The 20,611-nt window shown below is 41.0% G+C and overlaps 1 protein-coding gene across 1 annotated transcript in view; it reads left to right on the forward strand.

Moving 5' to 3' along the window:
• Window positions 1-20,611, forward strand: part of ITK (IL2 inducible T cell kinase) — a 63,959-nt gene that overhangs the window by 38,107 nt on the left and 5,241 nt on the right. Inside the window, exons 8-15 of the mRNA XM_007103850.3 lie at window positions 4,515-4,569; window positions 13,436-13,518; window positions 14,564-14,697; window positions 15,085-15,159; window positions 16,791-16,962; window positions 17,358-17,574; window positions 18,493-18,557; window positions 18,648-18,766. Coding sequence (XP_007103912.1) covers window positions 4,515-4,569; window positions 13,436-13,518; window positions 14,564-14,697; window positions 15,085-15,159; window positions 16,791-16,962; window positions 17,358-17,574; window positions 18,493-18,557; window positions 18,648-18,766 — 920 coding nt within the window. The remainder of the gene's footprint in view (window positions 1-4,514; window positions 4,570-13,435; window positions 13,519-14,563; window positions 14,698-15,084; window positions 15,160-16,790; window positions 16,963-17,357; window positions 17,575-18,492; window positions 18,558-18,647; window positions 18,767-20,611) is intronic.

The raw sequence follows: 20,611 nt of genomic DNA on the forward strand, positions 1-20,611 counted from the left end.
CTCCATTTTTTTTTTTTTTTTTTTTGTGGTATGCGGGCCTCCCTCTGTTGTGGCCTCTCCCGTTGCGGGGCACAGGCTCCGGACGCGCAGGCCCAGCGGCCATGGCTCACGGGCCCAGCCGCTCCGCGGCACGTGGGATCCTCCCAGACCGGGTCGCGAACCCGGTTCCCCTGCATCGGCAGGCGGACGCGCAACCACTGCACCACCAGGGAAGCCCCTGGATCAATCTTGAACCATAAAAAAGCAAACCAAAAAAAGTTACAAAATATATTATTGAGACAACTGATGAAATTTGAATAAGGTCTAAAATTAGGTAATAGTATTGTATCAATGTTAAATTTCATGATTTTGGTAATTGTACTATGGTTATACAAGTATATATTCTACTTATTAGAAATACATACTGAAGAACTTAGGGGTAAAAGTCTATTCTCAAATGGCTCAAAAAATCTATTTATCTATATCTATCTACCTGTCTCTCTATCTATCTATCTGGACAGAATGGTAAAGCAAATGTGTAAAATATCAACAATTGGTTCATCTATATGTGGGAGTTCTTTTACAGTATTTTACAACTTTTCTGTAAGTTAAAAATCATTTAAAGATAAAATTTTAAGTACTTATCAAGCTTAAGATACCAGGGTTGAAGAATGCTAGCTAATGAAACCTTCTATTAACTCATTTGTGTTCTTGTTAGTTCAAATGTGGTCAAGTTATTTGTTGCTGAAATTCTAATAGATTCTATAGTGAAGAACTATCATTTTCTGAAGAGTCTCTCAACCTGAGATTCATTTTGATCAAGTAGGTAAGAGAAGCCCCTCCCTCAGCTAACAGGAGTCATCACTTCCAAGAATACTCGAACTGTAATGAAATATATGAGATATGCTTAAAACATAAAATTCTTTTATTATTTTACAGTCAACACCTTTAGAAAAAATTAGGTATTTATTTCAAATGATCACTAGGCTGGGAAGTTTTCTTTTTGTTTTGGTTTTTTACTTTTAATCAGAATTCCTTCATTTATGATAGAAGGGGCACATTCAAACTTCCAACAGAGTATAAGGCCATAGGGAATGATGGAGCTTGGGGAAAAAAAAAGGTATATTCCCTCTCTTGAAGATATTTTAAGTCACTTTTAAAATGAAACACTACAGCATACAAACAAAACAGTCTGTGAACTCTATTCTGCACTCTGTCAGTTTGCATTTCAGATATGGAATCTTAGCTAGAGAATTAAATGACTCATAAACAAGCATCCAGATAGTTAGTTATTATATCTGGGTATAGCAAAAAAAAAGGCCCAATATGATTACTTTTTTCCTTGAACTTAACATTGTCTAGATATCTGAATAAGAACTCAAAATTGTACCCCGGGAACATGATCATGGGTTGGTAAGTTGATTGGCTTCAGGTCTCCTGCTGTGGTTTGGGGACATGATTTTGGGCAAGTTTCTTCACCAGGTTGGATCTCAGATCTCTTTTCCTTAAACTGAAGGGTCAGGTAAGATGAAGGAAAGCAAATCGTGGCACTCTTGCTGACATTCCCTCCCTGTGCCTGAACGCAGGGCAGACATCACTCTTAGATAGTGACATTCTTACTCCCTGAGCTCAGACTGGCCTCTATCTTTGCAACACACAGCTCCAGGAAGCCAGTACTAACTGATCAGAGCTGACACGTAAGATGAAGCATATTTGTCAGGCTTCAACTAAATAAGTTCTAAGAGCCCACTGAGTTGGAAAGTACCATCCAGTTGCATGTGTTCAAAAGCTCAGATGAAGTGAAGTAAGTCAGACAGAGAAAGAAATATCATATGATATCACTCTTATGTGGAATGTAAAAAAATGGCACAAATGAACTTATTTACAGGACAGAAATTGAGTCACAGATGTAGAAAACTTATGGTTACCAAGGGGGAAAGTGGGGTATAAATTGAGAGATTGGGATTGACATATACACACTACTATATATAAAAGACAACTAATAAGAACCTACTGTATAGCACAGGGAACTCTATTTGGTGTTCTACAATGACCTATATGGGAATGGAGTCTAGAAGAGAGTAGATATATGTATATGTATGACTGACTCACTTTGCTGTACAGCAGAAACTAACACAACATTGTAAATCCAATTAATTTAGAACAAGTTTTTTAAAAAAGCTCAGATGAATCCACTAATTCCCTTATCCATGGCTACTCTCAAATAACCAAACAAGTTTGGTAAGTAGTGTTGCTTCCCCACCCAGAACTTCTCTCCCCCTGGGCTTATTAATTTCCACAACTGATTGTTAACTGATGATCATTCTGTCTCCTCTAACCTAATAAGTGGACAGGGAGGCCAGGATATGGTTCAAGTGTTAACAACACTGAAAAACTTCAACCCTAAAAAATCACTCACATTCTTTTTTTTAACCAGTTTTTAGTTATTTTTTCACCAGACAACAAAATTATAAAAATAATGTTCCTGTTTGGACATGCTCCAGTTTGAAGAGCTCTATTTTAGAAGATACAGGGAGTAGGGGTAGTAAAAGAATATAAATTATTTCACTCCATTTCATTTCTCTTTCAAACTTATATGTTACACATTTAATTTTTGTATTAAAATATAGATAAGGAAAGAAGGACCCATGTTAGAACATGCACATGATAAATAGTGCGAAGATTACGTTCCTTAGGAGTTTGCAGATAGCAAGAACTGTATCTGACAGGTGTAACCCCTGAAAGATGTGGAGTTGGGGGCTACAGCATAGCAAACTAGGATTTTTCTTGGGGGAGAGAGGGAGCCTGGTAATGTTTTTCCTTAAGTCCCTGGTATATGATAGTTACAGGCTCTTTATGGTGGTGATAAGAGCACAGACTCTGGAGCCAGAATGGCTGGGTTCACATTCTGGCTATGACTTACTAGCTCATTATTGGCCTTGGGCAAGTCCCATAACCTCCTGATAACACTTTCTGACACATGATAGGTGAGCTACACATTAGCTAAATATTCTTTGCAGTCTTAAAGTTCTCACCAGAGTATGGCTGGAGCTTTCCCTCCAGCAAACTTCGATAGAGTCCACTGACCAGAGATATGATTTCAGCCTAGCTACAGCTAATGCAAAAGAGACTAATCAGGGCATACTCAGGAAGCCAAAGTTCATATCGAGGCTGTTTTAATGGAAACTTTATGAAAAGTCAGTTGGCATCCTTGTATAACTTGTATAATTCTAGTTTAGAGTCATCAGTCATTAAAATTCCAAGAATGATACTACACTGCATTTATGTTATGTGTCATCTGTTGTTGCTTGCTTGAGTACGATATGCCACACATACAGATTAATGGCCAGCCAGGTAAGGAGCTGGACTGCTAGTTTCAAATGCTCAGATGTATGAAGAAGAGCTTTCAGCACTACATATGTTAATGAAATCAAACTATAAAAATGACATTGAACCCACAGTGTACTTAGATTTGCTTTTCCCCGTTATCCAAAGCATTCCTTCACACTGCATTGGTTCCTAAAGGTGTCTGACATGAATTATTTCAGGTTAAGATCTATTCTTTGTTAGCAAAAATCAAGAAGTATCTTGACTTTCTTTTTTTATTTATACATTTAATCTATTATTCAAATTGCTTATAGAAAATTTGATTTTAAAACTTCCCCAGAGAAGAAATGAGACACTTATCCTGAGAAAATTAGCCAGAAATCTTAAGAAATTAAAACAGCTGTATGATAAAATCAGAAACACAAAATTAAACAATATTGTGTCATCACATAAACCCCGTGACACATTTTCCTTTTAAACCAACTTTGAAGCTAAATCTCAGGTTAGTTTGCTTTGTAAAAGTAGAAAATATGTGAATGTTTACCTTACTTTTAGCAGATTACATCCATGAAAATTTTTTAGTTTTTTCAGCAAATAAATTTAGCATTCCTTTGACAAGGAATAACAGGAATGCCTAAGGTTTTTCTACATTTGCATTTTTTACAAAGATAAACTAGCCTTATGAGACACTGTCAATGTCATTTGTGCAGGAGCTTTTGTGCAGCTGGGAAAAAAATGTAATTATTTTGCAGAAGATCTTGAAAACCAATCTTACAGAGGAAAATACTGCAATTGTTTTAAAAGGATATTTGCTACACTTTCAAATTTATATTAAATTTTTATAGCTGCCCTAGCATCATCCTGCTAATAACCACCCACTGACTTACAAAATAGAGCAGAAGATAAATGTTTTCTAAAATTTTAACGTGGAAAATTTCCAACATGCACAAAAGTAGAGAGAAAAATATAATGAACCTCCATGTACCCAAAACCCAGCTTCAACAATTATCAACATTTCACCAATTCTGATTCATTTGTTCCAATTAAACATTTTATTACCTGGAAATGGTTCATGCTTCTGCTTTTGAGTTTGAAAGCATTGGTAGAAACAAAAACAACAAAAAATTGTCTGGTATTAATTATCTTTCATAAGTAAATAATGAAGTTTTTTAAAATGTCATTGATCTGTGACTTTTTCCTGCTTTCAGGTGGTACAATAAGAGTATCAGCCGAGACAAAGCTGAGAAACTTCTTTTGGACACAGTAAGTCTCCTTGAACTGTCTTTTAACTTCAAATAAAATGAATTGTGTTACTTGTTTTCAGCCATGCTGTGGTTTGTGCTAATGCAGTGAGTTGACATATTGGATTAACAGTGGTGTCCGTGTCTGTTAAAAGTATTCTGGGGGTTCACAGGGTTAGCATACATCAGTATAAGAAACCCAGAGAGGATCAAAAGCCTTGGTATTCACGTGTGACCGTGACCACAGCTTCCGTGGGTGGTCTTTCGGGCCGTGATGGCTGGCCTTGGGGAGCTGTGGTGCTGGTCTTCCTTGCCTGCGTCTCTGGCTGGGTCAGGAGGGCCTGTGACTCAGATTCCGCCTGGTTGGGCTGTGTGTGGATATAGAGGAAATACACCGCTTGTTTTAACTTATTTTTCATGCAACCATTCTTCTTGAGAGCCATACGGTGTCGGGAGCAGGACTGACCTTACACAGGGGTGTCAGGATTAAGCGAGAGAAGGCATGGTGTGGTGAGGGTACTGGGTCCTGGCCACTGCTCTCGCTCCAACTCAGTGTGTGACTTCCGAAACATCTCTTCTTCCTTCTGGGCCTCAGTTTCTCAATGAGTACAAGAGGAGTACTGGACTAAATCAAGGATGACAATTACCCAGACTCATACTGCCACTCTCTGCTCCTGGTCCTGTGGCTGACACAGTTGATCAGAGTTCATGGCTTTGGGATCCTTCTCAAAACAGTGCTCCAGGAAGCTGCCATCAATTGACTGGCATGCAAGGTAAAACCTTCTCTTCCTGGATCAGAAGATCATTTGTTATTCTAAAACAGTGCCTCTCAAAGTACCTGTGGTGATGGACTACTTTTTGTGGTTGGTTTTTAATTTCCAATCTGTCACAGACTTATATTTTGTAAAATACAATAAAAATGAATTATCAGAAAAAATAAAAAGCAAAAATAAGAAGCAAAGACATAAAAAATGCAAGTCCAATTTTTTATTAGTATTAGATTCATTAGACATAAAATTACTCTGTCTGATTGCTATAAAAAGATTCTAAAGGCTTATTCTCAATTTCTTTTTTTGTCTGGTGGTGGACCAGTAACAATTTGCTAACTAGCACCCATCCATACACCACACTTAAAGTAGCACGGAAAATTGCACATTTAGGGCCCTTGCAGAGAAACCAAATGCATGGAAGTATTGAGAGAAAGCTTTCTACAGAGAAATCAATCAATTTATCAGCGAATTTGCTTAGAGCAGTGGTTCGCAGGCCTGTCTGCACATTAAAATCACCTGGGAAACATTTTCAAAATAGCAATGCCCAGGTCCCAGCCCAGATTCATTAAATCAAAATCTCTAGTGGGCTAGAGGGGTGGGATAGGGAGGGTGGGAGGGAGATGCAAGAGGGAGGAGATGTGGGGATATATGCATATGTATAGCTGATTCACTTTGTTATACAGCAGAAAATAACACACCCTTGTAAAGCAATTATACTCCAATAAAGATGTTAAAAAAGAAGAAAACCTCTAGTGGGTAGGGTCCAGGCATACGTAATTTAGAGGAAAATCTCTCCAGGTGAATCTAATATTCAAATGATGTTAATGACCCACGCCCAACACAAGCCTCACCAGTGAGACCAGTAAACAGTAGGCCTGGGTTGATGGAGGCATCAGTCTCTCTGTGCCAAAATGTTAGCCCTGTTCCTGCCATTTCATGTTCCTGCCATTTTCCAGTTATGGTTTGAAGCTATTTCCTATCTTTAAGAATCTTAAACTGCAAACCTCTCCTGGATGGAATGAAGCTGGAGTGACCAACTCATCCTGGTTTTCCTGGAACTGTTCCAGTTTTAAAACTGAGAATCCTATGGCCCCAGGGCCCCCGCACCTCAGTCCCAGACAAACTGGGACAGTTGATCACCCAAACCGGTAACCGTTACTAGTTTGGACAGTGGCTAGAGGTGAGCTTAGAGAAGGAGACCAGGTAGGGAATGAAAATCTGTGATGGGAAGGTAGAGGGATGATGAGTATTGTCAAAGAATAATCTAAAGGCATATAGTTGATTAATATACTATTTACTTTTGCACAAGGGAAACTGATGATAGATTGATTCATTCTATCAAAGGCAAACATATAATTTCTATAAGAGGAAATCGAGACGGAAGGAGAGCCCACAGTCATATTTTGGAGCAGTGAACTTTTTCTCCTTTGGTTAAGTTGCCGGTGAGCAGGCAGCTGGCAAAGAGGATGAGGTGAGATGCTCTGCCCTTGGGCAGTTTTGTTCTCCTCAAAGAGGGCAAGTCCAGTTGTTTGTGGATTTTCCAAAACACCATTTGTGTTTACCAGTGACGGATGCAAAACAGGCAGTCTGTATGATGTCAGCCGTCTCAATCAGCATCTGTTGCCTTTATGATGTATGCACAATTTCCTTTATTAGGATTTCTCAGTATAAACTCACATACCTTACCATTTTGCTGAGCACAGATCTAAGCTCATAGAGATACTTGAGACAGGGTCTTTGACCTCAATAAGCTTTAGACTCTATTGAGAAACAAGACAAACTCTGAAGAAACAGGATAATCTAAGAAAAACTGAGCATATGCAGCAGGCTTTCAGTGGCCTCAGAGTTCTGAGAATATTCTAGAAGAATTAGAAAGATTTCATGGAAGAAGAGGAATTAAGCTGAGTCATTACTAGACTCTGGTTTCTCCTTGGTTCCACCTCGACTCAACACTTAATTATTTCCTGTGGTTCCCAATATCACACATTAGAATCACTGGGAAATTTTTTTTTTTTTTTTTTTTTTCTGTGGTACGCGGGCCTCTCACTGTTGTGGCCTCTCCCGTTGTGGAGCGCAGGCTCCGGACGCGCAGGCTCAGAGGCCATGGCTCACGGGCCCAGCCGCTCTGCGGCATGTGGGATCTTCCAGGACCGGGGCACGAACCCGTGTCCCCTGCATTGGCAGGCGGACTCTCAACCACTGCGCCACCAGGGAAGCCCACACTGGGAAATTTTTAAAAATACAGACTTCCAGGCCCCAGCCCAGACCTACAGAATGAGACTCTCCAGGGTTATTTCCTGGGAATCTATATTTTTTCAAGTCAAACTTGTGACGCATATGTGGCCCACTCAGCACCTATGTTATTGGATAACATAATAAATTATTAAATTAACCAATAAGAACTTATAATTAAATAAGAATTATACCGAGTTTAAACAAGTGCAGTTTTGTTATTTTCAATCCCACATTGGTTAATGAAGTATTGCCCATGGAGCACCTAAAACAGCTCGCATTAATGATTAGCAAAAGATGATTTCTATTTTACAGCAGTTCTTTGGAGACACAAATACATTCTGCTTGCTAGGGCAGTTGAAACATTCCTCCTTATTAATATTCTAGACTACTTCACCAAATCCTCTTTGCCTCCTTAGGTAATATAAGGGCAAACTTCAGTGGGTCCCTATATTGTATGATTTTTGAAACATCAGATGAATTGTTTCAGGGGTGAATTTAGTGTCTCCTTATCTAACAATTATAGGACCCTTAAAAGATTGATTGATTCATTATTATTGACCAAAAATGGATTTATTTTATTTTTATTAACTAAATCTCCTGATATACTGCCCCATGCATATTTCTCCACTAGAATATAAACCCTTTACCTTGTTCCTGCTATACACAGGACCCCAGAACTGTACCTATGATAACGTAGTTGCTCAGTGACTATTTATTGAGTGAATGAATATAGCAAATGCTTAAGAAGTGTTTTAAAATTAACAAATATGCTGTAGGAGAAGAATCATGAGCATGATTGGGAAGCTTTTAAAAAATACAAATTCCAGTACTCCAGCCCTCACCAGTCAGAACCTTAGGAAGTGGTACCCAGGTGATTCTGGGTCTTACCCAAGTTTGGGAACCACAGAAAATATCTCCTATTGTGTCCTATCAATTCTTCAGATAGCACCCCCTCTAAGAAGCCACTCATGCTTTCCTTCCCACAAGCTGTGGAATGTGGTTTTTCCACACCTTTGAACCCTTGTGGTGCAATGTCATGACATCTCCAGTGGCTCTGTTTTCACTCAGCCTCGGACCTCAGAAGTCTCTCTTCTGTCGTAACACATTTAGGTAGAGGGTCAATTCCTTACAAGCAGGTACTCTATACTTTACAGCATTGCATACGTTGGGTGGCCTGAATTTTGGGCAGAAGCCTTATCTAAGACATTGGTTTATCATATTTCCATGATTCTAAGATGTTATTAAAGATACAGTACTGACTCCATACCAGGATTTTTTCAAGAAAAGAAATGCACCACCTCCAGAATGAAGAGTGGCTATCTGTCAGAGACACTCTTAAATTATAATGCAGTGTGAACAAGCTATGAGTTATCAGTCCATCTTTTTCACAATAACCTACCCTGTGTAGCAAGATTATCTTCTGTAAGGTGCCCTTCAAATCATATGGACAGAAAGAAAGAAGTAAATTCCTAATAGTCAACATGTCTCAGATGAAAGCAGACAATGGCATTAATACTTCTGACAGATGGTACACCATAGCATGTGATAATAACATCTAATGACAGTCCTCATAGCCCTTGTGCTGGTATTATATTCCAGGAACTGTTTTATGCGCTTTAAGTCTCCCAACCATCTTGCAAAAGTCATTTTTCCAACTGAGAAAACTGAAGCTCCTACATTTAATCAGGAAACATCTGTACTGACAGAATTATAGACTGAGTTAGAATTCCTTTTAAAGAACATCTGGTCCATCCCCTTTGTGCTACAGGGGAGTAAACTGAGTGTAAATCAGTGGCATAGCCTAGACTAGAGCAGGGACGCTTCTTCATAGACACACACACACACACACACACACATACACATATACACATGGACGCACACACAGTTAGTAAGGGAATATATTAGTTAAGTTCTGTTCTCCCATCCCTATACTTCCCATATGTCATCCATGTATTTTACCGCCTTGGCATGATTTTTTTTTCTATTGTTACATCTTTATTTTTCTAGATAAAATAGTAAAAGGTAAAGTGAGACCTTGACTATATCCTGTGGGAACAAGCCCCCTCCCTGACCTACCCTGGCTGCATTGCACAGATCAGTGCCCCTATGCATGGCAATGACAGGAGCAGAGACCCTTTAGACTCCACCGTTCTTGGTGGTTGTGACTTCCTCTGAGCCCCTTGCAGGAAGTAGGTGATAAGGCACATGCTGGGTGCCTCCTTTTCCTCAGAACCCTGCGCTGCCTCAGCCCTAAACCAGAGTTTCCTGTCACCAGCAATGAATGCCACCTAGAGCAACTACGATGGAGGAAGAGCTCTGCCAGCCTCCTGTCCTCGGCAGAGCTGACTTAAAACTTTACCTCTACTTTGTCTGATGTCTGTGGATCAGTTTACTCTTGTTAACAGTTGGGCCCCTCTCTAATCACAAATTTTAAAAAAAATAATAATGGTTTCTTTGAAAGAATAACAACAACAAAACATTCTTAATTAAATAGAAGAGACATTACCACTCCCTTCTTCACAGATAGTTGATAAACTTGGGGTCTTTTTGGTCTATGTTTCTTCCCTTTAGAAGAAGTTACAGGTGAAGATAATGCCTGCCTCGGCTAAAGTCTAGTTTCTTCCGTCTTGAACTTAACCCATCACATTTCAGTGAGGCAAGAGCAAAAGCTTCGATGTTTGGCAAAAGGGGAGAAATTTTGAAGACAAGTGATGGTACATGTAATACATGGATGAATGTCACAAACATGATGTTGAGTAGAAGAAGCCAGACACAAATTCATTATTCACAACAGCCAAAGGTTGAAACAAGCCCAACGCCCAGCAATTGATGAATAGATAAACAAAATGTGGTGTAATCCATACAACGGAATATTATGCAGCCATAAAAAGGAATGAAGTGCTGATACATGCTACAACTTGATGAACCTTGTAAACAATATGCTAAGAGTAAGAATCCAGTCATAAGAGACCACATATTATATGATTTCATTTACATGAAATTTCTAGAATAGGCAAATCTATAGAGATTTGGCAGGGGTGCAAATGATACTGAGGTGTCTTTTGGGAGTGATGAAATATTCTAAAATTATATTCTGGTGATGGTTATACAACTCTGTGATTTTGATAAAAATCACTGATTTGTACACTTAAAAGAGGAGGATTTCATGTTATCTAAATTAGGCTTCAAAAGCTGTTTTAAAATCTAATGAACTAATCTGAGAGTTTTTGGTGTCACATAGATCACCTTTACTTCAGAAACTGAATAAACTACTGAGCCCAAAGGGGGGAAAAATCTAATTTTTGGAAAATCAAGTTTTTTAAAAGGGCAATTTGAATGCAAAAGTTAGAAGGGTGTTTACTATTGCACTGGATAAACAGTTTACATATATATCTGAGAAGACGAAAATAAGAATCTGGTTAGTTCTCCTCTGTCCTCACCAGGTCCAAGGTCATGCACAGAGCACACTGTAGAGAATGTGGGAGGCTAACTATGGGCATAAGGTTGTACTATTGGTCCAGAAAGATTGACAACTCATTTTCTTAAATTTCAAAAAATTCATGAAATACAAAATCATTAAAGTAAATTCTGTGTATACAAAGACAGAATACTAGGACTGTCCTAGAGTACTATGACATCTTAGAAAAAGAAATGTAGCAGCTTTCTGTATTTTCCTCAATTCTTCCCCCACTTTCAGGCAATAGCTAGGACAGGCCTAGCTCACGACCTTGAGAAAGGAAGGTCAAGGGTGGACAACAGAGACCTGAAGATTCAGGTCTCAGCTTTGAATTTCTTCCTTTCTTTTTCCAGTTTTAGTGAGATATAGCTGACCTATAACATTGTATAATTTGAAGGTGTGCCACATAATGATTTGATTTATGTATATATTGTAAAATGATTAGTACAATTTTAGTTAACATCCATCTCTACACATAGATACAATTTTTTTTCTTGTGATGAGAACTTTTAAGATCTACTCTGAGCAACTTTCAAATATACAATACGGTATTGTTAACTGTAGTCACCATGCTGTACATTACATCCCCAGAATATATCTTATAACTGGAAATGTGTACCTTTTGACCACCTTCCTCCAACTTCCCTACCCTCCGCTTCCCTCAAATTTCAAAATAGACTCTCGAATCTCCCAGCAGAGCGAAGAAGAGTTTTGGGAGTCTCACAAAGTTGTTGTGGTAACCTCTAAGTTTGGCAAGAATGCACAATGATATAAGGGCCAACCGTCCCCCACAAATTCCCCTCTGCGGGTTTAGGGCCAAGTCAGAGGAAGCAGGTTACGTGTCTACATGAGAATGAACTTTCTATTAGTGCTTTCAGACAACAGGGACTACTCTTCAGGACCGTTATAAATAAGAAATGCATTTTCAGTTGAGTCAGTGGAGACCAAATCTGGATGTCCATAAGCCTTTTAAAAGTTCAGGTCCCAGGGCCTCAGTCCTGGAGATTCCAAGTGTGTAGGTATGGGGAGGCAGGTGGGGCGGGGAGCATGGTAAACTGCTCGTAGTTGTTGTTTTGTTTTGTCTTGTCTGTGCTTTAGATTCTTCAGGTGATTGTGATCACCAACAAAGTTTGGGGGACAGGGGTTTAGGGAGTTAGGCCAGATCAGTGGTTCTCAACCAGGGGTGATTTTGTCCCCCAGGGAACATGTGACAATGTCTGGCATCCAGTTGATAGAGGCCAGGGATGCTGCTAAACATCCTACGATGACAGGGCCGCCCCCATGACAAAGAATTACTGCCCCCCAAATGTCTATAGTACTGAGGTTGGGATAACCCTGGGCTAGAGAACCTTTCTAGGTTCTTCTAAAAGGTCTTTTCTAACCCTGAGATTCTAGGATGCAAACAATTAGCATGGCCATCTGTGTATTATTTGTATGTGTAGGGGGTGGAAGAGCTTCTAAACTGTGTATATTTTGCTCCATATACAACAAGTGTATGCCCACCACACGAGGCTCCTCTCTCTCTGGCTTTCACTTATGCCCCTCAGTGTGTCTAAGTTAAGCAAACCATAGCAACAGATTTTGCAAATATCACCAGCACAGATTGACAGGTGTGTAGGAACAGAGCCTTAGACACAAAGTACTCAAAAAACAGAGTTAAGATTTTCAAGTTCCTACCAGGACTGAAAAAACTGGTCTCCCCGTTTGTTAGTACTTATTTCATCAGCACTGGCAAAATTGTCAGTGGGGTGAAGGGTATATTTTGGGGGCTTCCCCTTCTCTCCACTTCCCACATGCAACAAGCAGCTTCGTATTCTTTCTCCTTTGGCCCTGCAGCAAAATCAGCGCTTGAGAAAGGGCGTACAAAATATATTCCCATTAAGAAACTGATGAAGCTTCCAAGACAGAAGTTTTGTGCCCTTGTGGGGAACAGAGAAATGGCTTCTAACGTTTGTTGAATGGAGACACCATGGACTAGTAGAATGAGCAAAGGTTTTGCTCACCTGCCACATTCAAGGTTCAAATCCCAGGTCTGCCACCTATATTTGTAGGGCGTGAGAGAGTTGTCACTTCAGCTTGCATCACTCAGTATCCTCATCAGGAAATTGAAGATAATAACATCTAGACTGCAATGTTGTGGTGAGGGCTGAGCAATATCTGTAATGAGCTCCAAGAGGGCAGAGCTTGTGTCTGTTTGCCTTCGTTTACTGTTTATGTCGTCACTAGAATAGTCTTGGAACCATGGTAGGAGCTCAAGAAATGTCTCCAGAATGAATGAATGAAACAGTAGCCATTATAGCTGAAAGGCTGCTCTGTGCCAAGCTGGCCTACAGTATTTCCTCCTTTCACAGGCAAGAAAGTGAAGCTGGATGCATGAGCCTGGTTTCCTGGGATCGCTGATTTTCCATTCTTTCTCACCCTTCCAGGGCAAAGAAGGAGCCTTCATGGTACGAGATTCCAGGACTCCAGGGACATACACTGTGTCTGTTTTCACCAAGGCCATCGTAAGGTATGGTGCTAACTCAGCAAAGTGGGGAGAGACAGTCCTGAGGTGGGTGAGCGATGAGCCACACACAGGAATGTCAGACAGTGCAAGAGGTAGAGGAGTCCCTAGAAATACTGTGTTTCCCTGATCCCTCTGAGAAAACCAAGGCTAGGGAGATTAAGAACATAACTGAAGTCACTTACCTAGAAAGTGACAGAGCTAGGGCCAGATGCCAGGTTCTCTTCCCAGTTGGCATCCCTGAGTGCAAAGCTCTAAAGAAATAAAATACCTGGCCCTGTATTTGATGCATTTATAATTTAATCCAAAGAATAACAGAAAAGATACTTTTGACTGCAAGGGAGAAAATATGAATTCTAGTTCTGGCTCTGCTAATAAAACTATCCACCATTTATTGAGTCCTCACTATGTGCCAGAACCTTACAGATCCTTTCACTGGGGGCTGGTCACCTGGGTACCCTCTGCCTAGCACATAGCAAAATTCCAGACTCCCAGGAGAAAAGCAAGCATTGAGCATAAGCCACATTGTTTATACAAACAATTTAGGTATAGGGAGCCATCCTTATCAGTTAGAGAATGGTGAGAGCCCTCCTGAAATCTCAGTTCTCAGAAGCCAGCCAAGGGCCAATCTTGCAAGCAGAACTTTCTAAGGATAGAAGTCAGGGCTGCTATGTTAACTCTGCTATACAAAGCCAAATAAGTACGAAGGGGCCAAGATGCTTCCTTAACATATACTGAAGATTAGTTAAATCCACACAGCAGGGAAGGCAAACATGTAGCACATACAAGACGATTGCCCATTTTGAGGTTTTGGAAGAAATATCACCAATCCATCATGGCACCAATCCTGAGTCCAGATGCAGCCTCTGAGTCCTTCTTAATACAGCACCCAAGGCCAGCCTGTCAAGACTGACACACAAGTTGAAATATATCTGCCATCCATGTGAGAGGGCAAAAAACAAAGCTAATAGGGATCTGCTACCAGTAGACATTTCTGTCTCTTAAACATTGCCTCTTAATAATCACTGCATTTATGTTTCATTTGTTTAAGTGAGAACAACCCCTGTATAAAGCACTATCACATCAAAGAAACAAATGACAACCCCAAGCGATATTACGTGGCTGAAAAGTACGTGTTTGATTCCATCCCTCTCCTTGTCAATTATCACCAACACAATGGAGGAGGTGAGTTCTAAGGGACAAGGCCAGAGGGGGACCCTCACAGGGGAACTTGGAGAAAAGTGACAAACACCCAGCTGGGTTTCTTCATCTCAGACAAACTGACCATAAATAATAACTATACAAATAGAAAAGGATGCCAAATATTTGATTATGTTACATATTCTTCATTAGCAAATTCTGCTGCCGGAATCATGAGATTTCACCACCTGCGCACCTGTGACATTAAACCTCTTCTCGGGGAAGATGTAATATCAGTGATTGGGCTTTGGAATTTGTTTTCCAGAATAAAAATAGCTTTTGCATTGGATTATATTTTTTCCTGGTGATTTGACTTGGATGGTTGCTATGGTAAAACTCTAATGACTGCCTTTCACTTTGTAATCAACCCAGGCCTAGTCACTAGACTCCGGTATCCAGTTAGTTCCTGGAGGCAGAAAGCCCCGGTCACGGCAGGGCTGAGATATGGTAAGCAGTGCATTTGGGAATGTTATTCATTTGCACTAACTCACATCCCTAGAGGTCTGGGGTAAATTCTGAATGGACTTCCCCAGACGTAAAATGATCATTAAACAGGTACACTGTATATCTGGAGATGGTGTGCACAAATGAACATTTACAATGCGTGTAAGATTACATCTATACGTATGCATATTTATCTAGGTCAAATCAATGTCTATTGGTTTTAGATGACAGTTCATCAATGAAGTGTTTACTGAGCACCTACTTTGTACAGAGCACTCTGCTAAATGCTATTAGAAAAAAATATTAGAAACCAGCGCTATAGTACTGTGTTCTTGCCTATTTTTTAGAACTTCTGTATCATCTAGTTTGGTAGGTATGGGTCCATTGCAAGTGCTGTAAGCTAGCAGCATCCAGAAATGTCTGTCTGCATAGCACTGTGTTAAATTTTTTTGAATGCTTTTAGGCAGGGCATGCATCTCTAAGGCCATAGGCCCTACTATTCCTTCTTGTCCTATGGAACCATTTCACCCACTTGTGATTTTCTGCCTGCATCCCCTGGTCCAAACTGTGCTGGTCGAGGAGAAGGCTGGTGTACCTTTCATTTTATATCTTCTAGATTGGTGGTTCTCAAGCTTCACTGTGCATCAAAGTTACATAGGATGCCTAAGAAAAGTGTTGACTTCCAGCCCCGACCCAACATTTACCAAAACACAGTCCCAGACAGTGGGGTCCTGGGGTTGCCTTTTCAACAAGTGCCCTAGGTGATTTTGACACAGGGGTTAGAGGGTGATACTTTGAGAAACACTGTGTGGGCTCTCCATCCCTAACCAGCACCATATCTGCACACAGGAGGTGCTCGGTACTGTTTTCTGTTGAGTCTGTGCCTCAAAGAGGTAGAAATTGAACTGTTTATGGTACTAGACCAAGCATCAGGAAAAGATAATGCCCCTCGGCCTCCTTATAAAAATAAGATAATTCTAATACCTGTGGAATCCGAATGTGCCCATGCTGAATGGAAGCCCAGAGAGTATTTTATGAACCCACTCATTTTTGCCAGTGTGAAAATTGAAACTCGGATCCCTTTTATTCTTTTTCTGAGCATTTATTGAAAGCCTACCTATGTGTGAGACTGTGTGCTGGCTTGCACCTCTGTACCAGTCCTCTTGGAATCCACCACCTTACCCCTAACCCCTGCTAAGGCCTAGCAAGTGCTATGTACATAATGGATGCTCTTGATGGATAAATGAATGAATGAATGACCAGTTCAAATAAAACTTGCTCTATGTGAAAAATGACAATAAAAATTTTTCAATCAGGTATAGGAAATAGTTGGGACCTTAGAACCCTTTCATTGACTTTCTTTAATATCTCAACTAATGCCATCCTCCATTCTCTTTCCATGTAATCGTCCCCACACACATTTTTCACGGCTTTCAATACATATTCTGTGTTATTATTTGGGAAAAAAGATACTTTTATCTATCTGTAGTTCTAAGTATACAGGCTTATACAATTTGCCATCCTTGAGTTATATTAACAACAGGCTAACATTCTGTATAGGGCTATATAGTCTCCTGGGAGTCCTATACTTCATATCTAGTGCTTGCCAACTCTGGAAAACTCTTCTCTTCCAGGGAAATGGGTGATTGATCCCTCAGAGCTCACTTTTGTGCAGGAGATTGGTAGCGGGCAGTTTGGGTTGGTGCATCTTGGCTACTGGCTCAACAGGGACAAGGTGGCCATCAAAACTATTCAGGAAGGAGCTATGTCAGAAGAGGACTTCGTCGAGGAGGCTGAAGTCATGATGTGAGTGGCCAAAACAAGAGTATGCAAAGATACCGTGGGAAGGATGTTCTGTGCTGTGCTCTTTAAATACCATTCTGATGCCATCTTGTGCCACCTCCCAGCTCAAGTCCAGCGATGGCTTCCCATGGTATGGAGAACAACTCCAAGCTCCTCACTGTGGTCTAAAAGGCCCACCATGGTCTGGCCCTGCCCGCTCCCCATTCTTATCTCCTACCCATCTTTCCTCTGGTTCCATGACCTGCCAACCACACTGGCCTTCGTTCATTCTCACATACACCAGCTGAGTTCCTGCATTCTTCAGGTCTCAGCTCAATGAGACATTTTTGTTTGGGGGAGGGAGTGTATTTTTGGGAGACTAAACTTAGACCATCTCACTCCTTGCCATTTTTCTCCAGGAAACTCTCTCACCCCAAGCTGGTCCAGCTCTATGGAGTGTGCCTGGAGCAAGCCCCCATCTGCCTGGTGTTTGAGTTCATGGAACACGGCTGCCTGTCAGATTACCTGCGCAGCCAGCGGGGGCTCTTTGCTGCAGAGACCCTGCTGGGCATGTGCCTGGACGTGTGTGAGGGCATGGCCTACCTGGAAGAGGCATGTGTCATCCACAGAGACCTGGTAAGAGGGCGTAGGGCAAACCCCTACAGGTCCAGGGTGAAGGGGCATGTCCCACTGAAATGTAGAGCTACGAAGACTGGGAATGCATGAATCAATAACAAGGCATAAGCCCTCTTCCTTCCCCTCTCAACTTCTTCCTTCCTCCACCCACTGTGGGATGTCCTCATGGGACTCAGATCTGGGTTCTATTTCCAGCCCCACCTCTAACTTTCACCCTCTGAGTTGGAGTTTACATTCTTTCTAAATAAAGCTAACAGCCTCTCCTTCTTAACCTCTCTGTGCCTCCTTTTCCTCTTGGTAAAATGAAAGAAATTGACAAGCACATGTTTCTCAAAATGTTATCCAAGGATCTACCAGGATCACATTGCGGTGATCCTAGAAAGATCCTCAGAATCTCTGAGGGTTGAGGCTTGGGAATATTCATTTTAACATGTCCCCCCATGGGATTTGCAGGCACATTAAAATTTGGGACTCATGGATCTTTTCTTGGTAAGGGCTCTTCCAATCGAATTAGGGACCATGTACCATCCCTACTGAGGCAGTTTTAAGAGAATTAGCAACTTCAACACATTCTTATTTTAGTCAAATGGGTGACAGCTTCTTCTTATCATCCCTAAGGTTAACATCAGGTTGCACTGGAGTTTACAGTTGGTTACACAACACCATGGATTTTTCTTCTGATTAGGATCCCAGGAATGAAGATGAAAGACCAGATTTACTCATCCTGATGAGTAAAGGATCTTAACATTCAACTTTCCATCAGGCACTAGTGAAGCTTAATTAGCATTTGTGAAGCTCCTTATTGCTTCTGCACAGCAGCACATGGAAAAGCAAAGTACTGTGATTATAGGAGACTCTTTAATTACTGATTACCCACCAAGTTTTCCTTTCCCTTTCGTTTGCCTGTCTCTGCTCCAGGCTGCCCGGAATTGTTTGGTTGGAGAAAACCAAGTCATCAAGGTGTCCGACTTTGGGATGACAAGGTAATACGGACCTGTGGTGCCGGCAAAGTGTCAGGAATGGGATGCAGGCCACCAGGACATTCAGACGATCTCTCTCCACTCTCTCCCCAGGTTCGTCCTTGATGACCAGTACACCAGTTCCTCAGGCACCAAATTCCCAGTGAAGTGGGCGTCCCCGGAAGTCTTCTCTTTCAGTCGCTATAGCAGCAAGTCGGATGTGTGGTCATATGGTAAGTGTCATTCTGGCCCCACTCCCACATGACCTGGGACTGTGGGCCCGCTGTTTTATTTGTCAAATTCAGGCAGCCTTACTTGCCCTGAACACTGGATGGTGAGGGCATCCCACTGAGAGTCTGTAGAAAACAGCTCTGAAAGGAATGAAGGGGCCCTCATTATTGTATCTATTCTTGGACATTTTTGAAATAGGGGCAAAAATGAAAGCGAAAACAGGATGCTGGTGATAGCTGCTGTGACATCAAAAGCTGGAGTCAGGAGATTAGAGTATGAGCCCTTGAAAGCAGGGATCATGTTTTTTCCAACATTATACTTATTCTCACATTTATTCCCACATTTAACTCTCAATAAAGTATTTTACCCATTCATTCAACAATGATTTATTGAGCATCTACTACACACTAGGAGCTAATTTAGGTGCTCACAAAGCTGTGGTACATAGGATAGAAAAGGCTCCTATTCTCTTGGAGTCAAGTTTTAAGGGGAGACGGTAACAATCATGTAAACAAGCTAACAAATATGTGTATAAGATAAAGTCAGGTAGCGGTAAGTGCTATGAATAAAACAAAAGAGTAATGGGAAAGAGAGTAACTGGAATGGAGGGAGGGTCTGTTTTAAATAGCAGGGTCCGGGAAGGCCTCTCTGAGGAGGTGACTGTTGAGCAGAGAGCTGAATGATGAGAGGGAGCTGTCTCCATTTGAAGGTCCAGGGAACAGTGTCTCTAACAAAGGAAGCAGCAAGTGCCAAAGCTTGGTGTGTCCAAAGAAAAGGGGTACTGACTTAGTGGGAGAACTGTAGGCAATGAAATTGCCAGGCCATGGTAAGGCATTAGAATTTCTTGTAAGTGCAAATGGGCAAGAATGAAAAGACAGAATGATTGATGCCGGTGTGGCATGAAGTACTACATATTCTTGCTGGATCTGTCATGTCTTTCTAAGCCATAGTTTTTGCATATTAATGTATACACAAAACTATACTGGACAACCTCTTTGACTTGGATTGTAAGAAGGATTCTACTTCGGACAGGAATAGTTTAGAGTTTGATGTTGTCATTCTATGTGAAGGGAAGGTTTGCCAAATATATTGACTAGTAGTAGAAACCAGGGAGAAGATGACTAATTAAATCTCTTAGGAGAAGAACTAACTAATCTTCTCCAGCATTTTAGAATATCCATTTCCAACAAACAAGTGATTTTTGATTTTGAGTCCTTCTAAATTGTTCCTTAAAGTAGTTACCCTGTTCAACAGGCCTAACTATGACTTTGTTAGTCAAATTTAAGGTACAGAATGAAACTTAGAAGAAAAAAAACTGCGCTTGAGCAACCTCACATTCTCTTTTCCCCAGTGCATATAACTAGGAAGGGTATGGCTGATGTGTGACCACTCTCTATCAGTACAGCGGGTCATGCTGCACCAAGCCAGGTGTCCCATAAAGAGATGTTTGCAGCCATGGCCACTTTGTCACATTCACCTGCTGACTCGGAATGGGGTTTATTCTGCCAGAGGTTGTCAGCCTAGGACTTTGCTGCTGCATCTTATAATTAGAGGGCTGAGCTAAAGTCCATCCCTTCCTAGGATATGTCATCTGAAGTGTCCAAAGATGAGATTGACTGACGGAAGCAGAATAGAGGGGTGAGAAAACTGGGGTGGCAAACCTGAGAAACAGAAACCTGGATGGAGGAGAGCTTTTACCCGCCTCAAGGCCACTGGGCTTTGTCACGCATTTTGAGGTTTTTCCCCTAATTAACTGCACTATTTTTTTTAACATCTTTTTTTTTTTTTTTTTTTTTTTTTTTTTTTGTGGTATGCGGGCCTCCCTCTGCTGTGGCCTCTCCCGTTGC

The sequence above is a fragment of the Physeter macrocephalus genome, chromosome 8 (genome assembly GCF_002837175.3).
Source record: "Physeter macrocephalus isolate SW-GA chromosome 8, ASM283717v5, whole genome shotgun sequence".
Lineage (NCBI taxonomy): Eukaryota > Metazoa > Chordata > Mammalia > Artiodactyla > Physeteridae > Physeter > Physeter macrocephalus.